This window comes from Sciurus carolinensis, chromosome 16, assembly GCF_902686445.1.
Source record: "Sciurus carolinensis chromosome 16, mSciCar1.2, whole genome shotgun sequence".
NCBI classification, from domain to species: domain Eukaryota; kingdom Metazoa; phylum Chordata; class Mammalia; order Rodentia; family Sciuridae; genus Sciurus; species Sciurus carolinensis.
In genome coordinates, this window is record NC_062228.1 from 28,084,384 (window position 1) to 28,107,097 (window position 22,714).

Here is a 22,714-nt window from a genome sequence, read left to right on the forward strand (position 1 = left end):
CCCTCCACAGAGGGCTTCCTCACCTCCTGCCACAGGGGTGGAATGAGCATCTCTGTTTGAATCTGGGTCTCCAGAACCTTTGTTTTGGCCTGGCCTGTGGTGTTGGGCAGGAGCCCAGGAGCTGATCTGGGGCTGGCGTGTGCTTTCTGATTGTTGGTTACCCAGCACCTCTTATGTCAATATTGGTCTGCCCTGGGCAACGGTGGGCTTGCTAAGTGAACTTTGCCTAGGTCCTGTCACCTGCTCTGGCCTTTTGTAAACTTTCAACCCTGCCAGCCTTATCCTGGGTCAATGAACAGATAATGCCACTCTGTTCAAAATCCAAGTATTTTGCCTTGTGATTAGGCTGTGAGTTTGAACAGCTCCCTGGTGCATTAAACCTGAGAAGTAGTTACTGGCCCCCAGCCAGTAGAAGTGAAAGGCCTGAGCTCTCGTCCTGACTTTCACATTGAGTTGCTGTGTGAACTTAGGCAACCTTACTCCTCTCTGGACCTGAGATTCCTCTGAGCAAGAAGAAAAGGGTTGGGTTGAGATCATGCTGCAGTCTGCTTTTGCTGCCATAGCAACATGCCACAGACTAAGTGATTTAAATCACCAGAATTTATTTTCTCATGGTTCTGGAGGCTGGAGTGCAAGATCAAGGTGCCGGCAGGGTGGTTTTCTCTGAGGATTTTTTCCTTGGCTTCTGGAAGTCTCTCCCCTTGTTGCCACTACCCCTGGTGAGTCCTGTGTGCAGAGGGAAGTTCCCAGTGCACTGAGGTTAGAGTTCTTCAAGGAAGAAACCCATGTGTAATAAGTTGTTGGAAAAATTTGTGGCCATCTATAATTTGAGAGTTAGGTAGGGACTCTTGAGATAAAAAAGGACAAACTCTGCTTGGGCGTGGCTTAGCAGTCACAATTGGAGAAAGGGGAGCTCTTTTAAAAAGGGAGGCCTATCATTTTAGATTATGCAGTTGGGCTGGATGGGCAAGATTCAGGGTGGGTCTCCAGCCCTGGGGTGGGGCCAATGCACAACTTCTGGGTCACATGGAGTCCTTGTTGATCTCAGAAGCTGCTGCCTTTCCAGGATGTGCCTCTGTTTTGTGTTCTTGGCCTCTCTCTTTGCTTGCACTGCTTGGGGTGAGTCTATCTGAAATACAAATATCTGTGGGGTAGGGCAGGGGAGGTCATATATGAAAATCCTTGTCCTGGACCCAAGTGGGTAGAGATGCATGTAGAGCAAAGGGCATGAGTGTTTGGTCCTACAGCTCTTCCTTTGGAGTTGGACTTGGGAGCAGCCAAAGCCAGCCAGCTCTGGTTGTGCTGAGATGCAGTGGAGGGGCTGATAAACATCGGGAGACCCCATTTACAGGTGTCAGATGCAGGAGAACAAAGAGAAAATGTCATGCTTCGCACATGGGAAATTAATGAGTTCAGTTTCTTTTACCTTGGATGGTCAGTCTCAATCTGGCCAGAGCTGGGTGTCACTGGGTGAGGTAGTTAACTTTACTGTGCCTGAGTTACCCCACCCCTAAATAACCTCACTCATTGGGCTATAGGGAAGATAGAATGGATGCTTCTTTCTAAAGCACTTAGAACATGCTTGATCTGGAGGAGGTGGAAAAGGGGTAAAGGTATCAATCTAAAATTCAGTGTTTTATTAGGAAATTTGACATATATCAGACCAGGAGCCCTTGGCCATTGAAAAGATAGTTTTCCACTCACATTTCCAAAGACCACTGGGGTGGGGGTGCACAAGGAGATGTACCAAGGTCAGGCTGGAGGGAGAGAGAGAAAGGGGCAGTGGGGGAGGGCCTCTGTTGTGGTTTTTCCTGAAAGGAAGAGGTGAGACAGGAGATTTGGCTAGTTGGGGTTATTTGGGGCACAAGGACTTCTCTGGGTGTCCGTACCTGGCTTTGGGTGGTGTAAGCAGGTGGATACAGGCCCAAGGTATGAGAACCAGATAGAAGTGTGTGAACTCTTTAGTGTTTGGACCCTGGAAAGACAGTTCTTTCAGGATGAGCAAAGACTTATAGGTCAAAGCATTATATACAGAAAATAAATCAGTGTTTGTTACACTGGTGCAGCAAAGAACCACGGCATACATCTGTGCCTTTTCATGGGCAGAGGATTTGAGACCCAGAGGGAAATACATTCTCCCAAGTTCAGCTGGCAAATCGTGCCCCAATTTTCTTTAATCCAGAACCAGCTCTGGCCATGGTGGCCTGACAGTCCAAGTCTGGTCTGGACTTTATCTTCTTTCTGACTACATGACACTGTGAGAGGTCTGGAACTGAGGGCAAGGCAGAGTAAGAAAAAGAACATTCCCTCAGTGCTATTTACCCATGGGAATGCCACCTCATTTCCATATTTAGGAAGTCCCTACTGGCTGCTTCCAAATCCTGTCTGCTCATCTGTTAATTAGGAATATTAACACCTACCTAGCAAGATGTTTTGAGGAATAACGTGAAAGAACTAGAGTCCACATCTGGCACACCATACCATAAGTGCTCAGTGTGTGCACATTCCACAAGATGTTTGAAATAACCAGGGTTGCTTATTTATGCCAGTCCACCTACCCATATTTCCACTCTGGGCAATCTGGCTTCTACCCTGTACATTTGGATAAAAGATTATCACCGAGCTAACTCAGGCCACACCCAGTGATTTCTGCTCAGACTTCACCCTCCTCCATGTCCTTAAAGCACTCAGCACCCACCCAGCCCCTCCCCCTCCTCCCTGGGCTCCCGAGGCCCCGCCCTCCTCCTGCCACCTCTCTGGAGGGTGCTCCCAATCTCAGCTGAAGCTGCCTCTGTGCTTCCTTCTCAGCTCCTGCTCTCCTCTCACCCTGGCCCCTGCAGTGAGTCACACACAGCCATGGTGTGCACCCTCACCTTCAGGGGGACGACCCCCTGCTCCCTCACCAACCTCCTTCCAGTCTGGAGGTGCCCTGGTCCTGTGGCCTTTTGCCAGGGTATCTCACTGACTTCCCCTGGGACCCTGCCTAACACCGAGCCAGGTTCACACGCCTACTCTTCAGTGTTCTTTCCCTTCCTCTGCCCTCATAATCTGGTCAGCTCCCAAGTCCTCCTCAAATTCCTCAGATATATCTCCATAAAAATATTCTCCTAATTATAAAAAAGAAATGTATCTTCAGCACAGAAATCTTTGCATGCACAAATTTAAAAAGCAATGGCATCTGCATATAACATAATTATATATGTATATATATATATTTGTTGTCAGAAATAATAAAAATTAAAAAAAGAAATAATAAAAATTTTAAACAGCGATGTGCACTCCCATCAACCATAGACATTTAGATATGCTTGATTCCCAGATAGCATATCTTGATGTTGTTGGTAATACTTAACCACAATGACAAAAGGAAACAATCATGAGGTTTGTTCTTTATCACATGAGGCATGGAAATGGTTTTGTAACCTGGCATTCCATATAGCATTTCCTGTGTATTTGCCATTTCTCTTGATTTTCAAGTGCTCCTCCCTTAAGGTGCTGTTATGCCTTGACAAGCACATGATCATAAAATCAAAACAGCCCATAAGTCAGAACATTTTAAGTTGGCGACCATATGTCCATGTCTGCAGAAAGCTCATCCTGGTATTTTTTGTAATAATTAGCCTCAAGAACAAAGTTAAATGTCCATAGAGTGGAACTGGTCGCTGATACCATGAGATGTGGACACTATTTTGTAAACTGGCTTCCCATAAAAACTTTCCCAGACCATTGACTCTTTGGTTAGGCCAAATCTGGACTAAGAATTTTTTCTTTTCTGGCCATTCCCTTTATGGGAAGTGTTGACATATTGTCTGTGTCTAAAGGGGATTAATTGGGAGGAGAAGAGGAAGGTCACCATGTCTGTGATGGGTATGCTGACAAATTCAGGTTATCGAGGCCAGACAAGAGGCGACTTCAGGGGTGACCATGATAGAATGATGGAAATCTACCTGCCTTGGGAAAGATGAGGTGAGTCCACAGCAGGTGGAACCAGGTCTGGGGAGAAGGTGCAGGGAGATGAGGACCAATGATCTCTTCCACAAGAACAGAGAGAACAGAGCAGACACAAACTGATGCCCAGTCTCTCTCCCCTTTGGTGACCCTGCCAAATCCTCCAAAACAATGTTCTAGAAACTTATTGAGTCCTTTACTCCAGAATTGCTCCTGCGGCTTGTTTGTCCACTAAGTGAAACCCAATGCTTTCACTTTCACCCAAGTGCCTTTTAGTGGCACTTGAGGCCCTTCCTGACCAGCCTCTGCTCATTTCAGAGTTAGCTCCCCTCCACCTGGACTCCCCCTGTCTCCACACCCATCACCAGTTCCCAGCCAGGCCCTGTGTCTCCCTGTCTCTGATTATCTGGACTCTGCACTCTCTCTTATTCCTGTTTAGCCCCCATTCCATCTCCCTCATTCTCCCCTACACTCTGCAAGTCCCAGCTCCCTGTGATCAGAAGGCCTCGCTCCCTCTTCTCCCTCCTGCAGCCCCTCGCTGGTCCCCCCACCAGAACATCCTCCTTCTTTCCAGCATCAAATCAAGTATGTCTGGGGCTCCTTCTCCCCAGAAGGTCAGCCCTCCTGAGAACAGGGCCCCCTTGTGGTCATCTCCTCAACCAGCATGCAGCTCTGCACCAGGAGCCTAGTGGGTCCATGCTTCTAGAAACTTCTATGAGGGAAACAAAGGCTTTGTTCATTCCCAGAAGCTCTCCTTTTTCATTGACTTTTGTCTGGACACATTTGTACCTTAATCCTCAGTCCTTCACTAAACCCTTTTAGTTGGGCTGGATTATTTTCCTTATCCTAAGGCCTAGAGGGTATAGATGACTTTTTCAATGTCACATGCTAGAATGTGGCAAAACCCACCTGGGACCAGGACTAGCCTTTCCCCTCTCATGTCCTCATTTGCACCCATGTCCAGCAGGACACCCGTCCTCGCCACCCGTGGTGGACACCGTGCATGGCAAAGTCCTGGGGAAGTACGTCAGCCTGGAGGGATCTGCCCAGCCTGTGGCCGTTTTCCTGGGGGTCCCTTTTGCCAAGCCCCCTCTGGGATCCCTGAGGTTTGCTCCGCCGCAGCCTGCAGAGCCCTGGAGCTACGTGAAGAACACCACCTCCTACCCTCCTATGTAAGTGGGGTGGCCTGTCTCGGGGGTGGTCTCCCAGTGCTGCAGGAAGGGGTGGAGGCCGTCCTCTGCTTGGCTCTGCCTTCTTCTGGAATGCTCGAGAACACGGCGGAGCCCTGAGACAGCCCGGACCTCTCGGGGATGTCAAGAGCCCTTCATCCAGCACGTGGTTCTTGAGCAACCATCGCCTCCCAGGCATGTTGAGGGCTCTTAGAGTCCATTAGTGAACAAGACAAAGATCTCTGCCTCCGTGGGGCTTCCATTCCTAGAGGGGGAGAGAGATAATAAATAATATGCAAGGTAATAGATGAATTAGGTCATATGTTAGAGTATGAGTTGTGCTTTGATAAAGAGGGAGTTGGGTAGGTGAGGGAGATAAGAAGTTGTCATTTCATCCACATTGTGGCGAGATCGGGGAGCAGACTAGGAAAACATGTGTGGAGGGGCACCGTGCTTTGGAGGGTTGACATGGCAAGTTCTCAGCTCCCGGGCGTGTCTAGATACCAGTCACGGACTGAGCAAATGATGGTGTGTCTTGGCACCCTGGCCACCTGGGTACAAACCCAATCCTTCCTGATGATGACAGTCACCCAAGAACTCGCAGACATGTGCAAGTGTCAGTCCTGACATGGTTCATCTCCTCAGCAAGGTACTTCTGAGGATGTCCAGGATGTCCCACTTCTGACTGCATTCTTTCTTTGCCTTTCTTAAAAGATGCACTGTTCTTACTTCCTGATTTTGTGTGTGTGTGTGTGTGTGTGTGTGTTTCAGAAAGGTTAGGAAATACAGGGAAGCAAAGTAAGAAAACTACAATTGTGTACTTCTACCACCCAGAGAATATTCCTCTTCCTATTGGAGATTGTTTTAATCAGCCTTTTTATGGCTGTGACCAAGCTACATGTGACAAAAACAACTTAGAGGAGGGTGAGATCATTTGGGGTTTCTGTTTCCAGAGGTTTCAGTCTATGGATGACCAGCTCCATTGCTCGGCCCCAAGGTGAGGCAACACATCATGGCAGAAGGGTGTGGCAGCCAGGAAGCAGAGGAAGACAGAAGGGGAAAGGGCCACGGGGAGGATGCACCTTTCCAGGGTGACCCCCAGTGACCCACCTCCTCCAGCCAGGCCTGCCCACAGTTACCACCCAGTCAGTCCATTCAATCTAGGATGGACGGACGAGGTTACAGCCCTCACCATCCAGTCGTTTCACCTCTGAGTGTGCAAAGCCTCTGCACAGGAGCTCTGGGGCCACCTCGTATCCACGCCATCACAGATCATGTTTCCAGTCTTTCTCTTTTGCCTATGTCCCCCCTTGACAGTAGATCACACATGGAGATGACATGCGTGACTGTTGTGCTCACTGATCAGTACATCATCAACCTCATTCTGCGCCCTTAATATCCCAGCCTGACTTTAAATAGCTGTGTTTAATTGGGTATTGAAAGCAATCAATTTACTAATCTCTTACGTAGGGTCATTAAGTTGTTTTGATGTTCCTGACATTATAATTAACACGGATCATCATGGTGTAAATAAATCATCACACATATTCATGGATATTTTAGGATCATTTCTAAGAAATCAAGAAGATGCACATTTTGGCAATTTTCCCTCCAGAAATATTTCCAGAAATGTTTCACTCCTCCTTCTACTGATATATGAAAACCTTCAGGCAGCAGGCCCAGTCTTGGGTTCACTCAATGAATGCTTTTTGACTATTGGGTATGCAAAACAGGAATATAATAATCATTATAAGATAATCATAATTTCAGTCTTTCTTTGGTATCTATCTAAATGCTAGTGAAGTTGGACGACTCCTTTTATGTCTTAATTTTAAATTTCTGTCATTATGATTCTTATCTCCTTTGCTCTGGGGAGCAAAGATTTCCAAGGATTTCCAAGGATGGAAATCTAGAAGGCATCTTTTTTGGGTCCATTCTGCTACTTGACAACTATGTCCTTCTGGCACCAGAGTGCCTCAGTCACTTCTGCATACTGGGAACCATTGAGATGCCTGCCCTTTGGGTCCTTTGAGATCCAGGAATGTTACCTATAATCTTTGAAATACATAAACTACACAGCATGGAAATTCCTGGCTATGAGACTTTGGGCAGCTTGTATAATGCCTTCATGGCTGTTTTCTGATCTGCAATTGGGGTATAATAATATAACCCAGGCCCTAGGAATAATCTGAGGCCGAAAGAAGTGAGTACCTGAGAAGAATTCGTATCAGGACTCGGCACATCGAGAGAACTCTCTAATGTTACCAATTCCATTCTAAGTTGAATCTTGGAGGCCTCCTCTCAGGGCAGCCAAAAATGACTACCTGGGATAAGCTGATGTTGGAATCTTAGCATACTAGGTTTGCAAGAGGTCAAAGAAAACACTCGCCTCACTTAGATATGACTGACTGGAACCGAGAGCAGGACAGGAATTTACCCACGGTCACCCAGCATTTCAGTGACCGAGGCAGGAGAAGATTACTGTTCTGCTGAGGTTGTTCAACAACAGTGCCACTCCCCACCTTCTGAGGGCTGAATGTCTGCCATTAAGGGAGGTCTTCTAGTTGATGAAAGTTTGCCTGGTGGAGAAACAAAGTATCCCTGAAACCCAGCAGAGAATGTACCCAAGTCCAGGAGTGCAGGAAATGTCATCTCTCAGGGTAGGTGAGTTTATGGACAGCCCCCTTTTCTTAGCCCAGAGGATTCCACAGGCTCAGGATGGGAAGAGGTCCCAAGTCCCTCTCTGCATGGGCTGGGGAGACTTAAGAGAGTCTCATGGTCCCCACCAAACCCCCAGTGAGCTTCTCACCCACTCCAGTGTCTCAAGTCCAGTGATAGCAGCTCCACTTAGAGGTTTAACCCTGCAGTGCCAGGTCTGGTCTCAGGTGACACTTTCTGCCTCCATCTCCTTGAATCTCTGAGCCCTCCTTTCTTCCCTTCCCAGGTGTTCCCAAGATGCAGCGGCGGGGCAGATGACCTCAGATCTCCTTACCAATAGAAAGGAGAACGTTCACCTCAAGTTCTCTGAGGACTGCCTTTACCTAAATATTTACACTCCTGCAGACCTGACAAAGAGAAGCAGCCTGCCGGTAAGAATGGGCCCCAGAGATTTGTTTCAATATCTGGGATCTCTGGGTATAGATGGGAAGGAGATGAAGGCAGCTTGGGTGAGGGGCATCCCAGGCCATGATGAGTCCACCTGACTTTGCCAAGACTACTGAGAAGGCAAAGAAGTAGCCAGGATACTCCTTCAGGAAATCATTCCCAAATTTGGTACCCAATAATAATTATCAATGGGGCAATGAAGCAGACCAGGAAGCCCCACCCAAAAGACACTTGCCATAATGAAGCTTACCTTCTTGTCAGATTAGCAGGATGGCTTGTGATTTGAAGTTTCCTCTTCCTTGTAAATGCCAGGTTTGCACACGAAAGGTGTGGTAAATTAGTCTTCAAGCTTGTGCAAAAGCTGGTTGAATTACTCAGGCGTGAGTACTGTGGGAACTCAATAGCCTTGGTCTTTGCTGCTCTCATGATGACATTCTCCATTTGAAGGGCCCTGGGGGGACATTGCACAAGGGTACAGGTAGAACAGCAGGTGCATTTCAGTGGAGTGGTGGTCTGGGCTCTCCCAGCTGGGGAGGAAAGAGACTGCCTTTTGTAACCTTGCTGGAGTTTGGGCAATGACCTTCATGCAGCACAGTCAAGATGTCGGTGACCAAGCCAGACTACTCATGACTTTCCCAATTCTGCTTCTTAAAACCACTGTGTTCGTTCCCTTCTTGTCCAGGTGATGGTGTGGATCCACGGAGGTGGACTGGTGGTGGGCGGGGCATCCACCTATGATGGACTGGTGCTCTCTGCCCATGAAAATGTGGTGGTGGTGACCATCCAGTACCGCCTGGGCATCTGGGGGTTCTTCAGGTAAGGCGCTGGACTCTCCTGTCTGCACCTTTGCACATTAGTCCCTGTGTTGGTCTGCTAAGGCAGGTCCTTAGCCTCACATCAGCTCTGCTCATCAAGGTGGGGAGGCGCCTGGGACAAGGTCCTAATCTCCCTGGCCTCAGACCTAACTTCTCACTCCGAGCCACACTTGTCCACTTGCTTCTGGGCTTTGGCATGTGCTGTTCCCTCTTCCTGCCCAATCCTATGTCCCTGCAAGGCCCCGCCCTCCAGTTACCACCCGACACACTCTGCTCCTTCCACCTGCGCTGCCCCGGCTCGAGCAGTCCTCCCTGTTGGCAGTGAGCACACAGCTGCCGAGTCCAGTGCCACGCACTGCTCACGGGAAAGGAAGGAGGGGCTCACTGAAGGCCGCGCTGGCAGGATTGCGGGCCCTGCCCCAGGCTGCTCTGGAGGAGGCCAGTCGTTACCACAGGGGCTCAGCGCAGGCTGTGACCTCCCGGCAGCAGCCACAGCGCATCACTCACACTCACACCACTGTCACCGCCACCTCCCAGCTGGCTGCTCCTTCCCAGCTCCTCCAAGGCCCCTGCTGCTCCCCATGCTCAGGCGCCTGCGTTTCCCTCTCCACTGACTCCCTGAGTGACCCAGCAGCACTTCCCAGCTCCCTGCTGTGGCCCATCCCTGGAACCCAGCGGCTCCTTTAGCTGCCTCCTCCCCCTCCCCTGGTGTGCGCAGGGCACCTCCCCTGCACAGGGACAGACGCCCTCGACACCACGCCCTCCCCAGCCCAGGCTCTCCCCTTCCCCACGAGGCCCCTGTGCCGCCGCTGGCAGCTCCGTCCTCCTGGGCGCTCAGGATGAAGGGCTGGGCGGCCCAGAGGCTCCTCTGTTCTCACCCCCGTCCGTGGGCCAGCCGATCCTCGTGGCTCCTGCTTTTAAAATATGCTGAAAAATTCAGCTACTTCTCACCTATATCTCACTTCCACCCTAATTGAAGTCCCGTATTTCTGGTCAGAAATGTAATGCAAGCCACTTACTTTTGAACCCTGTTACTTTTGGATGGTGACGCTCCACACAGTAGGCAGGGTGATCGTGTCAGTCGATGACCAAATCATGTCCTGTCACTACGGAGGTCCCCTCCAAGGCCCCGGGTGCCCTCTAAGCTGCCTCTCACACCAGCTACCCTCACACTTCCGTTCCCTTGGCCCTGGGGCCTTTGCACCTGCTGCTTCTCCTCCCCAGAATCCCTTCTCTGGACATTAGAAGACCTGTGCTCATTTCATGCTGGTCTCAACCAACACCACTGCCCCACAGAGGCCTTCCCTGGTCCTGAGACCTGAAATGTCACCCCACCGCCCCACCCCTGCTCTGTCCTTACCTCACATCACCTTCACTGGTGAACATTACACTCCCATTTCATCTGTCTGAGGTCTGGAGTGTGAGCTGAGTGGGGTCAGACTTTGCCTGCTTTGTTCCCAGGTATGCGCTCACTCTTAGGCCAGCGCAGGGCACATAGTAGGTGCTCACTCAGTACATCATTGCTGGAGAATGAATGTAGACTCCATGAGAACAATCAGCAGGGATGAGAGGCAGGCGGAGACCCCTGTGTCACGGATGCAGAGCCCCCAGCTCACCTCTGGTCCTGTAGCCCTGCCATGACACCTCTGTCCCCACCTCACCCTCTCTCGCAGCACTGGGGATGAGCACTGCTCGGGGAACTGGGGCCACCTGGACCAGGTGGCTGCTCTGCGCTGGGTCCAGGACAACATCGCCAACTTTGGAGGGAACCCGGGCTCTGTGACCATCTTTGGAGAGTCCGCAGGAGGAGAAAGCGTCTCTGTTCTCGTAAGTGCTCCTGGCTCCTGCCCCTCCCCAGGCTGCCGAGGCTGCTGCTGGGACCTCTTGGAGCCGACTCCATCATCGGCACCTTTGGTTACAAGACCTGGATTCAGGGCTGACTCTGCTCACTGCCTGGCCTTGGATGGTGGGGAGCCCAGGCCAGACCCTCCCTGGCCTCCAGGAAGCTGAGCTCAGCTCTCTGTCCTGGGCCAGCAGCACCTCCAGCTGGATCTGTGATAGTGACCTTCCTCCTCCTCTGGTTTGATGGAGTTCTCTTTCCCTTCCTGATCGTTTTAACCTCAGGACCCAGCTCACTTCTGTCGGGAAGCAGGGTGGGTATAAATGATAGTGAGAAGAGGCGAGGACGAGGGTTGTGTTTGGCTCCAGGGCAAATCCACACATTGAGGGGACTTGCGTACCAACAGGAGGCCAGGTTTTCCTCTGAGTTTCTCTGATGTCTTGCTCCTGACCAAGAGGAAGGACCACAGTCTCTGGGAATGGGGGGCACTTGGGCTGAGGGAGGAGGGTGAGCGGGGCAGGGGTGGGATGTGGAATGGGGAGGGATGGCACATGGGACGTAGGTCACAGACCCAACCTGGGTGTGAGAAGCCTTTGTAGTGTGGGGACTGGGCCGGGGGACATGGGGGAAGCTATTGGAGGGTGGGAGCTGTCAGAAGTCCTCCATCTTCCTCAGAGCTGAGCGGAGAGCCAATCTGATTACTGTACTTTTCAAACATCAACTGATTATATAGTTGAATACCCAGAGGAAAATGCTTGTATACATATTTTTAGAGAAAAAGGAAAACTATAGAGGATCTGAAGGAAGAAAAGTCATCTGCATTTCCACCTCCCAAGGGTAGTCACTGTGGCCCTTTGGATATTTATTTGTCTAGTCTTTGTCTTACATTTTGTCTGTCATCTTTCTCTCTCGTCTACTTTATTTTTTTAATACAGAAACATTCCTCTAATATTGCATCAATATCTCTCTAAACACGAAGTGTTTTTACATAACACTATCTTTTAAGGGTGTCTAGTATTCCCTGGTAAGAAGGAAAAATCATTTTTTATTTAATCCTATTAGATAATTAATTCTATTAGATAGTCATATTAGAAATGTGGGTTATTTTCAAATTTTACTCTTATAAACTGTGTGGGCATTCTTAGAAATTTTTATGGGCTCCATGATCACTTTTCTCATGAAGACTTTTGAGTAATGGAAAGACCAGTATAGAATTTGTGGGTAACTTCCATAGTGCTGATAGTCATGGTGAGCCCCTGCCACACGCCTCCTGTTCTGTCCCCGTCTCTGTGTTCTGGCTTCATTCTGCTGAGTTCCCTGGGGAAGCAGGGATCCAGGCAGAGGCTGGTGAGAGGCCAGGGCAGGTGAGGAGCTGGCATGAGCCCTCACCCCCAGACGCTCCAGGTGAGTGGTCAGGGAGGGGAGCAGGCGAGTTGCCGACCCGCCCCACGAACATGAACCTCCTCCTCTCCACTCCCCTGCCAGGTGTTGTCTCCCCTGGCCAAGAACCTCTTCCACAGGGCCATTTCTGAGAGTGGCGTGGCCCTCACACCTGGGCTGCTCAGGAAGGACAACAAGCTTGTGGCTGAGGTAGGTCTCTCCCTGGACAATTCCTGTGCCCCTTCCTGAGCTCTGCTGGAATCCTTGGGGATCTTTTCTTGTGGTCAGATTTGACAGAGAAGCTCAATGGTCACTAAAGTCAGAAGGGCTGCTTTAGGGTCCTGTTTAAGCCACATTCCGCTAGGGTCCCTGTATTTCTGCACAAGTTCTAGTATGTGGGAAGCTTGGTAAACACCTCATGGCTTCACAAATCGGAACATTTTTTTCCCTAAGATAAGTGTCATCATTGTTCTCATCTATGGTTTGGGGAAGCCAAGATACAAAGAGATTAAATGGCTTTCTCAAGGCCAAATAACTACAAAATGCAGGAGGTGAGATTTGAAAGCAAAGGAATTTTGTTTTTCAAGTTCTTAACACCTACTTCAAATGACTGACCCAAGGCATTCAACCTTGAAATTATTGTGCCACATTTTTGGGTGTGTATGTGGTTCTAGATGGACACTTGCCAATTGTAACAGAGATAAGTGAATAGAGACAGATGCGGTGGAACTGGTTCAGGCCACAGTTCCAGTCAGTAGGAGGCAACTCTGTGCAACCCTGAACCCCACCTTCTGGTCTAGGGGACTTGGGGCAGCCCCCTGTTGCCTTCAGAATTGCCCACCTCTGCCCACTTTGTTGGAGGGAAGGGACCTTGCTCTTGAACTGCTAGTTTTTATGCTCTGCAGCAAATCGCTATGATTGCTGGGTGCAAAACCACCACATCAGCTGTCATGGTTCACTGCCTGCGCCAGAAGACCGAGGAGGAGCTCTTGGAGACCTCGTTGAAAATGGTAGGTGCCCCCGTTCCAGTGGGTCCCCTCTGTGTACTTGGCCCTGGGCTTCAGCAGTTCAATTGACCTTCTGCCCAAGAGAAAATACCTGGATACGCTCTGACCTCTGCTGAGCAGTGTCAACCTATGGACCCTGGGGAATTTCATTTCTCCTTTATTGTAAAATACCTCAAATGTCAAAAATGCCCAAGAGCATTGTAAAAAATCAACCCTCTTTCAAAACTTAACACTTTGCTCTTCTCATTTTCAGATGTATTTTAGGAAAGTAAGCATCCCTTGAATTCCCAAGTAAGGACCATCCTTAATTAGGTGAATGGGAGTAATAAGCAGTTTTTCAGAATGGTACCACAACTTATCTTGGTTGACTTGAAGATTTCTGAATTACAACCACAACAAGTCCGGTTTTCCAGATTTTTGAAACTGGCTCAGTTATGATTCCAGTGTAGCTGTACATCTACTGATCCATTCACCAATCGGTACCATTCACATATCCATCATTCCATCCATCTAATTCATGAGCATCTTTTCATCCATCTAGTATCAATTCATCCATAAATTTGTATTTATGTGTTTTCAATCTGTCCCTTACCTGTCTGTCATTCAGCCAGCATGTATCTACACTCCATCACCCCGTCCTCCAAAAACGATGATTCATCCATCACTTAACCACCAGATTTCACCCATTTATCCTGCATCCATGCAGGTCCCCAGTAGGGCTTGTATTAACCAACCCCATCCACCCATGGATGCGTGCTAAGTGTGTGGAAGGTGAGGTCAGGGGAGCTGGTACCTAGTCTGCCATATACTTAGTGAGTGGAGTGTGGTGGGAGGACTGAGAGGGATCCCATTCACTGTAGCATCAGGGGTGCTTCTCAGGGAAGGTGACATTTGAGGATTGATGGATGCTCATAGTAGTCCAATCTGTCATCCCAGAGAAACCCTGCATGACAAACTTCCAGAAAGCACACACACATACATACACACATGCATATGCACACACACACACACACACACACACACACACACACACACACACGACCAATGGGAACAATTCCCTAATTGGGGAAAGGTGTGACTGTGAGCTCAGGCATTGCCTGAGTCCCTGGCCTCTCTTTCTGGATCTTGGACATGGAGCATACTTCTGGACTAACAGGGAAGGCCCCAAGCACTGTGTTCTGCCCATATCTCCACGGATTGAGTCTAATTTGGCCTTGGGGCTTATGTCCTGGTTTACTCATCAGAATCAAATTAGGTGACCAAGGTATTCCAAGAATCAAGACATAATTGTTTTCTAATACCTGGAAAAAGGTAAATATTTTAGTCATTCTCTATACGATGCACAGGACCAAGTTTATCTGGAAACAGTAGTCCTATCTGCTGAGACACCGTCTACCTTGTAAACTTCAGCAGTAGACTTGGGGTGAACTCTGTCGGGCTGACGCTGCCTTACATCCATCCCGGCACTAACACCTGTGTGCAGAGATAGGGAGCACCCTGGTCACATGCAGATGCCTGAACCTATGAGGTGTGAGGAGAGAAGAGGGAAACCCAGGCAGGGGAGTGTCTTCTTCCCTTTGCCCATCCCTCCTCCTGTCCCTCTCCTTGGGAGCTGCCATAGCCCATCACCCCAATCACCATGTTGCCCTTTCCCAAGAGGAAGTGTGGCAGATGTTACCAGAGGGAAAGAGTTGACAGGACTGGAGGGGAGGATGGTCTGACAGCAGAGGTCCTCCCAGAGCCCCAGGGCCCTGACTCTGGTTCCAGGGAGTCTCCTTCCCTGGCTAGTGCCCGGCCCTTCCCTAATCCCACAACTGCACCCTCTGCTCCTGCCAGTGGAGTCCATGTTCCCTGGGTCCAGCCAAGGAGGCGCCAGGTGGAGGACCTGATAGCTACAGGGCACAGGTCAGAGGAGCTGTTTTATACCAGGAAGTTTCTCACCCACATCCTCTGTCTTTATCTTCACAGAAACATTCTAGTTTTAATGTACATGAAGATCCCAGAGAGGTAAGGCCCTTTGGCTCCTTGATTACAGGTTTTGAGTCTTAAGCCCTTTAAGCTCCAATTCACTATGAATGAAAGAATTCTCCTTTGTGGAATCCCAGCCACTCCTGTGTGCATATTGCTGAGGCCCAGAGAGGGGAGGTCCCTTGCCAGGGTAACACAGCCAGTGGGCCAGAGGCAGGACTGGAACCCGCTCCCCTGCATCCCAGTGCCCTGCTCCCATCTGCACCTGTGTCCCCTGGACCAAGCTCTCCCCTTCATGTTTACATGTGCTGCTTCCCAAAAGGCCCCATGGGAGGACCAGCAACAGCCCTTCCACACTCAGGATGCAGAGCGAACAGGAAAAGGGGCAGAGGAGGCTTCACTAGGAGGACAGGTCTCCTGGGAGGCCACAGGTTTGATCAGCTGGGCAGGAAGGGACCTGAAGGTCTCAGTCCTGAGGACACCTCCTCCTCCCAGCCCCAGGGACACTGCCAGGGTGCTCTCACATCTCCCCCTCCCTTCCCCCTCCCACCCTGTGCCAGGGGCTGGTGACTTTAGCTGTGCAGCATCTTAGAATCCTGTCCTCTCTCTTCCTCCTGGAGATTCTAGCCCTGCCCTTAAAGGTCTTGGGAGGAGGAAAAGAGATCTATTTGGCCCTTCACCCAAGTGATAGGAAGCACTTCCCGAGTGGCAGACCTGGTTTAGCAGCTGGGATGCAGCAGCGACAGCCAAGATTCCCTGCATGCTTGGAACCTTCCACTCCAGTGGGGGAGAACGCAGTGCAACATGAATAAGTCACTCGTGGTGCGCAGAGATGGTCAGGGTTGAGGAAAAGTAAACTGGGAAGTGGGGAGAGCCGGCCAGTGGTCTGAAAGTAATGTCAGTGGAGGCCTGATGAGCAGGTGACCTGGGAGTCACACTCCGATGGAGGGAAGGAAGCCAGCTGTCAGGACCACTGGAGGAGGAGTGTTCCTGGGGAGCGAACAGCCACTGCCAGGTCCTGAGTCAGGAGTCCTATGTGTGGAGTGGAGGTAATGAGCGAGGCAGGAGGTGGAGGCTGAGGAGGTCCTGCCGGTGGGGGTGGGGTGGTCTGGAAGGACTTGGACTGTGGCTCCACAGGGGTCTGGAGGTGCTCCGAGGGCTCTGAACATCCTTTGAAGGAGTGCCTGCTGCCCTTGGTGGTGGACCAACCATGTCTGAGGTGTAAGGGAAAGGGAGGGCAAGACGCCCCCAGTGTCTTTGTCTCGAGCACCGCAAAGCACCTGGCCCTCAGCACAGTCAGCCAGGGTCACCCACTGTGTGGAGGGCAGCAGCTACTGTCCTTCTGGTTCTGCTGAGGACACTCTCCCCACATGGCCCTCCCTGTCCGTCTCCTGGACTCTGACTATTTCCTGCCTGCACTTTCCCTCCTCACACCCACGACCCATGGTATCACAAGACTTGCCCTTCCAGAGTGTGTCACCTCCCTTCTTAACGCTGACCTTGCTTACAACAAAACACGCCTGAGTGCCAGCGCTGTGCTGTGTGTTCTACAGAAAATGCACCCCTGCCTCTTGCTCCTCCCCCAGGCATTGCTTCCAGCCCAGGGCTCTGACATTCCTGGGATTAGCCCTGCATACCTTTGTCCCTTTGCTCCTGCCATTCCCCATTCGTCCTGAAAGCCCATGCAGATGGTCAGCATCTGCTCCACAGGGCCTGCAGAACCTTCCTTCAGATGAGTTGCCCCTCCTGCTGGCTTCTGGGCGGCCCTCTCTGAGCTGCACAGCCTTGCTAAGGCTAAGGCGGCAGTACTCACACCCAGATCCTGTCCCCCGCTGTCAGCCTGTTGGAGCAGGATTTGGCCCCTGTCTTAATCTTTTAGTCCCCTCAAATAGGGAATCAAGCCTCAATTTAGGCACCTTGAGTGCTGAACCCAATACCTCCTCAAAGCTAAACGTTTAAAAGAGTTTAAATAGAAACAGATGCAGTAGACCCTCACTAATCGCAGATTCTGTGCTTGTGAATTCAATTGCTTGGTAAAATGATTTGAACCACCCAATCAATAGCTGCAGTGTCTCCGTGGTCAGTTATACACACAGAGCAGTGGGAAGTTTGAGTCATTCTGCCAGGTCCCCTCTGAGCTCAGAGGAAGTGAGACTGCATCTCTTGCTCCTGTGTTCCTCAGCCAGAGGAGGCCGTGATGTGCCCGGTGGAAGAAGAAACATGTGATAGATAAGCTTCGTTTAGGCTTGGGTGACAGTGGCCCTGGCTGTGAGTTCAGTGCTAAGGAGTCCTAAATACTGTACATCCAAAAACAGAAGAGGAGATTTGCCTCAGTGTGGGTGAGGCTGTGAGGTCACTTCTGTGGTGTGTGATACAGCTGTGGAAAAGATGGGAAGGAAGCTGAGCTCATGCATCCATGGATGATGGATTTTCAAAAAGCTTAGTGAACTATTATTGTGGGGCAGAAGTCAGAGAAATTTTACTACTATGTTACTCAGGGTCGGGACAAAAGCAAGTCCTTCCCAGCTGGTGTTTTATTCTCAATCAATATTCCATGTAACTAATCCTTGTAAGAAAGATGTATCACATGATGTGTCTTTCAGTAGGAAGCCGCACATTAGAAAAAGGGAATCAAAGTGTGTGTCCTGAAGTCCCACAAGGACCTGACTCTAGAATAACCCTGGAGCGATGACTCAGTATCTACTGATTCAGTGTTCATTGCAACCTTCGGGCATAACTACTCTGAATAACCAGGATATATTCAATATGCAAAGTCAGTTCTGCTCATTCACAGTAGTTATGTCAAATTTGGGTGAGAATTTGCTTCCCCACTTTCCAACCACCATCACCTTATTACCACCGGCTCCCCAAAGTCCTGGCCTCTGTGTCTCAAGACTTAGAACCTATTGTTAGGACCCTGGGTTTTTGTGCCCAGAGTCACATGGATCTCTGTACGGTCCAATCCCCCAGACAGGCAGGCAGGCAGGGACATGAGTGTCTTCTGTGGAGATAAATTCAAACAAATTATCCTGCTTTCTTCGCTAGAGCTATCGTTCCCTCTGCACTGTAGTTGATGGCGTGGTGCTGCCAAAGATGCCTCAAGAGATTCTAGCTGAAAAGAACTTCAACACTGTCCCCTACGTGGTGGGCATCAACAAGCAAGAGTTTGGCTGGATCCTTCCAACGGTGAGAATATGCAGGCATGTTAGACAGAGGTCTCCTCTCAAAACTCAGCCATCTTTCCTCCGATTTCTGCTCCCATGAATTCTTCCTTCTCCAATCCTCTTCTGAGGAAGACAGTATTCCACCCGAAAGCATTGAGCTTTCTCAGGAAGCATTATAAGGACTTTAGAGTCATCCTGGGACATTCTAGAACTTAAGCTACTAGAGGAAAGGGTAGAGTTGGGTCAGGTCTTGAGTGTGGGGTTTGGACAGGGTCATCATACTCTGAAAATTTTGCACTTCTCATTTTAGAGGACTTAGGGTTATACCAAAGGAACAAATCATAATGGTGAATTTCAGTTTCCTCGTGCAACTGAGTCTGTGGGGTATCCTCTGTTCTCTTTCCCTGAGCCCTTTACTTCAACACTACACTGGTCTAAATTTCCCTCACTGCCTGGATGACCAATGTGCCCCTAGCCTGTATATTTAAGAAATTCTTTTTCCATTTCTTAGATTCCGAATTTAAGTCCATTTGTTTCAAACTCATGAAAAACTCCTAACCACCAAGGTCCAAAGAGAACCTTCATGTACTAGATTGGTTGGTTGGCCAGTGGGTTCTTTTTCTTAATTCCTGATGATTCACAAATGCTTAATCATTTTTTTTTTTCACAGATAATGGGCTTTCCACTCTCTGAAGGCAAGCTGGACCAGAAGACGGCCACGGCCCTCTTGTGGAAGTCCTACCCCCTTGTTGTAAGAGTATAGGGAGTCAAGAAAGTTGGTTGAGACTAATGGAATGGCAGAACAAAGACTGGGATGAGGATTCTGTTCCCATTTTTCTGTCTTTTCCACTTCACCACCCCAGGAGGGATTTGCATCAGAGTCAGGATGTTCATGATCAACAAAACCTTCTGGACTTTTAGGGGCAACTGCATTGCTCACCAGGTGGGGGGTAACTTTCTTGATGCATTTCAGGAAATCCCTGAGGAACTGACTTCAGTGGCCACTGAGAAGTATTTAGGAGGGACAGATGATCCTGCCAGAAAGAAAGACCTTTTTCTGGACTTGATGGGAGATGTCATGTTTGCTGTCCCTTCTGTGATGGTGGCCCGTGGGCACAGAGGTGAGTCCCAGTGGTTGGATGTTAGAAGGACTTTGATCCACCAGCTTTGGTGTCTCATCTGATAACTCCAGGCATAGATGGATGTAAAAATTACTGAGAGTCAGGCCTCAAAGGCTGATTCCAAAAGGAATGTGTAGTTTTTCTTCTAGTAGTTTTAAAGTTTTTGTCTTTAACCCATTCTTAGTTGATTTTAATATGGTGTAAGATAAGGATTTATTTTAATTCTTATGCATGTAGAAATCCATTTTTCTTGGTACCATTTATAAAAAAGATTGGTGCATATTCTTGGCACCTTTGTTGAAAATATGTTGAATGTACATTTTTGGGTTCATTACTGAGCTCTCTAGTCTGTCTTATTGGTCACTGTGTGTGTGTGTGTGAGTGTGTGTGTGTGTGTGTGAACACACATGTGCATGTACACACATGAACCTGTGTGGTGTGTTTATATAGCAAACACCATGTTCCTTTAGTTACTATAACTTTGTCATATAATTTGAAATCAAGTAGTGTGATACCTACAGCTTTGTTCTTTTCACTCATAATTGTTGTGATCAAATGGGAATTTTTTAGTTTCATATGAATCTTAGGACTTTTCCTATTGCTATAAAGAATGACATTGGAATATGGATAGGGACTCCATTGATTTGACATATCACTTTGGGTAGTGTGGACATTTTAACAATATTAAGGGTTCCATCCTAACCATGAGATGGATTTCCATTTATTTGTGTCTTCTTCTGTTTCCTTCACCAATGCTTTATAGTTTTCAGTGTACCAATAATATATTTTTTGGGTTAGATTTATTCCTATATATGTTGTATTTTTGTAGCTAGTATAAATGGGGTTTTTGAATAGTTAATTGTTAGTGTATATAAATGCTTCTGATTTTTCTATGTTCTTTTAACATCCTTCAGCTTTACTGTATTCATTTATTACTTTTAATCTATTTTTGGTGAGATCTGGAAGGTTTTCTATAAGACCATGTCATAAGCAGATGGTGGTAGTTTAACGTCTGCCTTTCCTCTTTGGATGCCTGTGTTCTCTCTGTTCCTGCATGATTGCTTTGGCAAGGACTTCCAGTACTATGTTGAAAGAAGTGGTAGAAGTGGGTATCTTGTGTTATTGCACATTTTATGGGGAAGACTTTCAATTTTTCACCACTGAGAGTAATGTTAGCTTTTGGCTTTTTGTATATGATTATTATGTTGAGAAGGACTTCCAGTACTATGTTGAAAGAAGTGGTAGAAGTGGGTATTTGTGTTATTGCACATTTTATGGGGAAGACTTTCAATTTTTCACCACTGAGAGTAATGTTAGCTTTTGGCTTTTTGTATATGATTATTATGTTGAGGTACATTCCTTTTATCCTGGATTCAATGACTTTTTTAATCATGGTGGTTTTATCATATGCTTTTACCAAATGCTTTTTCTGCACCCCTTGTGATGACTATATCTCTTTTGCCCTTCAATCTGTAATGTCATGTACCACGTTTATTGCTTTGACTTTGTTCAACCATTTTTGCCTCTGAGGGATAAATCCTGCTCATTGAGGGTGAATTATCCTGTTAATGTGTGGTTGAATTTGGTTTGCTAGTATTTTCTTGAAGAGTTTTGCAACTATGTTCTTGAAGGATATTGGCCTGTGATTTTTCTCTTCTTATAACATCCTTGTCCTATTTTAGTGTCAGGGTAATGCAGTCCTCATAAAGGAAGTACTCTCTCTGATTTTGGAAGAAATTTGGGAAGAATTTGGGAGGGGTTGATATTAGATCTCTTTAAATGTTTGATATAATTCATTGGTGAGGCCATTGGGTCCTGGAATTTTCTTTGATGGTAGACGTTTTCCCCTGATTCCATTGCCTTACTCACTATTGATCTGTTCACATGGTCTATTTCATCTTGATTCAGTCTTGTTAGGTTGTGATGGATTAGGAATTTATCCATTTCTTCTGGGTTATTCAGTCTGTGCATGTATCATTATCCTATGTCTTGTGATCCTTTGCATTTCCAAAGACTCCTTTTTTATCTGCTGGGAACTCTTTTCTCTTGGTTAGTCTACTGAAAAATTTGTCAGTTTTGTTTATCTTTTAAAAATATTGACTCTTTGTTTTGTTAATCTTTTGTATTTTTATACTCTCCAACTTATCTATCACCTGCTATTTTTATTGCATTCCTTCTGACTTTGGACTTAGTTTGTTCTCCTTGTCCCCTGAGGTTTAACCCTCGGTTGTTTATTTGAGACATTCTTCAAGATGTTGGTATTTACTGGCCTAAGATTTCCTCTTACAATTGCTTTAGTTGCGTGCCACAAGTTTTGTTGTGCTCTGTTTCTATTTTCATTTGTCTAAACATGTTTTTAAATTTCTATTTAATTTCTTCATTGACTCATTGATTATTTAGGGGCCTACTGTTTAATTTTCATGAATTTGCCAATTTTCCAAAATTCATACTATTATTGATTTTTGAATTCATTCCAATTATGGTCAGAAAAGATAATTTCCTTAAACTAATAAACATGAATACATATTAATTGTCCCTATGAATGAATTTCACCAAAGATTCCTATGCATGCACATTTCATGCTGCAATCATATCCAATCTCCCTTCCATTTTCTCTTACTTTTCCCTCACTACCCCTTTCTGGTCCCATTTTCTCCTTCACCACCAGTCTGTCTTCTACTTTCTCCAAATCATCATCCTTTTAATTTTGAAAGAAAATTTTTAAGAGAAATTTGTCATACTTGTTTTTCTGTGTTTAGTTTCTTTCAATTAACATGGCATTATTTAATTCCATCCATTTTCCTGAAAAATGAAATGATCTTATTCTTCTTTATTACTGAATAATACTCTATTGTCCATATATTCTGTATTTTCTTTATTCATTCACCTGTTGATGGGCATCTAGGCTAATACCATATCTTCACTATTGTGAATAGTGCTGTGATAAGATTGGAAATGCAGATATCTCCTTTGTTTGCTGACTTAATTTTTTTTTTTTGGATGTAGAACCAAGAATGGTATAACTAGCTCACAATGTAGTTCTATTTTCAGTTTACTAAAGGAACTTCCATACTGTTTTCCATAGTGGCTATACTAATTTACATTCCCAAAGTGTGTTTGGGAAAGGAACTGGGTTCTTTTCTCTCCATAACTTTGCCAGCATTTGCTTTTATTATTTTGTTATAATGGTCATTCTT

The 22,714-nt window shown here is 47.5% G+C and overlaps 1 protein-coding gene across 3 annotated transcripts in view; it reads left to right on the forward strand.

Moving 5' to 3' along the window:
* The first annotated feature begins 1,015 nt into the window (after positions 1-1,015).
* Positions 1,016-22,714, forward strand: part of LOC124966860 (liver carboxylesterase 1-like) — a 28,521-nt gene continuing 6,822 nt past the window's right edge. Inside the window, exons 1-11 of one of the 3 annotated variants that reach the window (XM_047528632.1) lie at positions 1,016-1,119; positions 4,913-5,120; positions 8,062-8,206; positions 8,905-9,038; positions 10,711-10,864; positions 12,363-12,467; positions 13,163-13,267; positions 15,233-15,271; positions 18,278-18,418; positions 19,067-19,147; positions 19,370-19,517. In XM_047528632.1, coding sequence (XP_047384588.1) covers positions 1,068-1,119; positions 4,913-5,120; positions 8,062-8,206; positions 8,905-9,038; positions 10,711-10,864; positions 12,363-12,467; positions 13,163-13,267; positions 15,233-15,271; positions 18,278-18,418; positions 19,067-19,147; positions 19,370-19,517 — 1,312 coding nt within the window. In that variant the 5' untranslated portion in view covers positions 1,016-1,067. The remainder of the gene's footprint in view (positions 1,120-4,912; positions 5,121-8,061; positions 8,207-8,904; positions 9,039-10,710; positions 10,865-12,362; positions 12,468-13,162; positions 13,268-15,232; positions 15,272-18,277; positions 18,419-19,066; positions 19,148-19,369; positions 19,518-22,714) is intronic. The other 2 variants (XM_047528633.1, XM_047528634.1) reach the window with 2 other exon arrangements.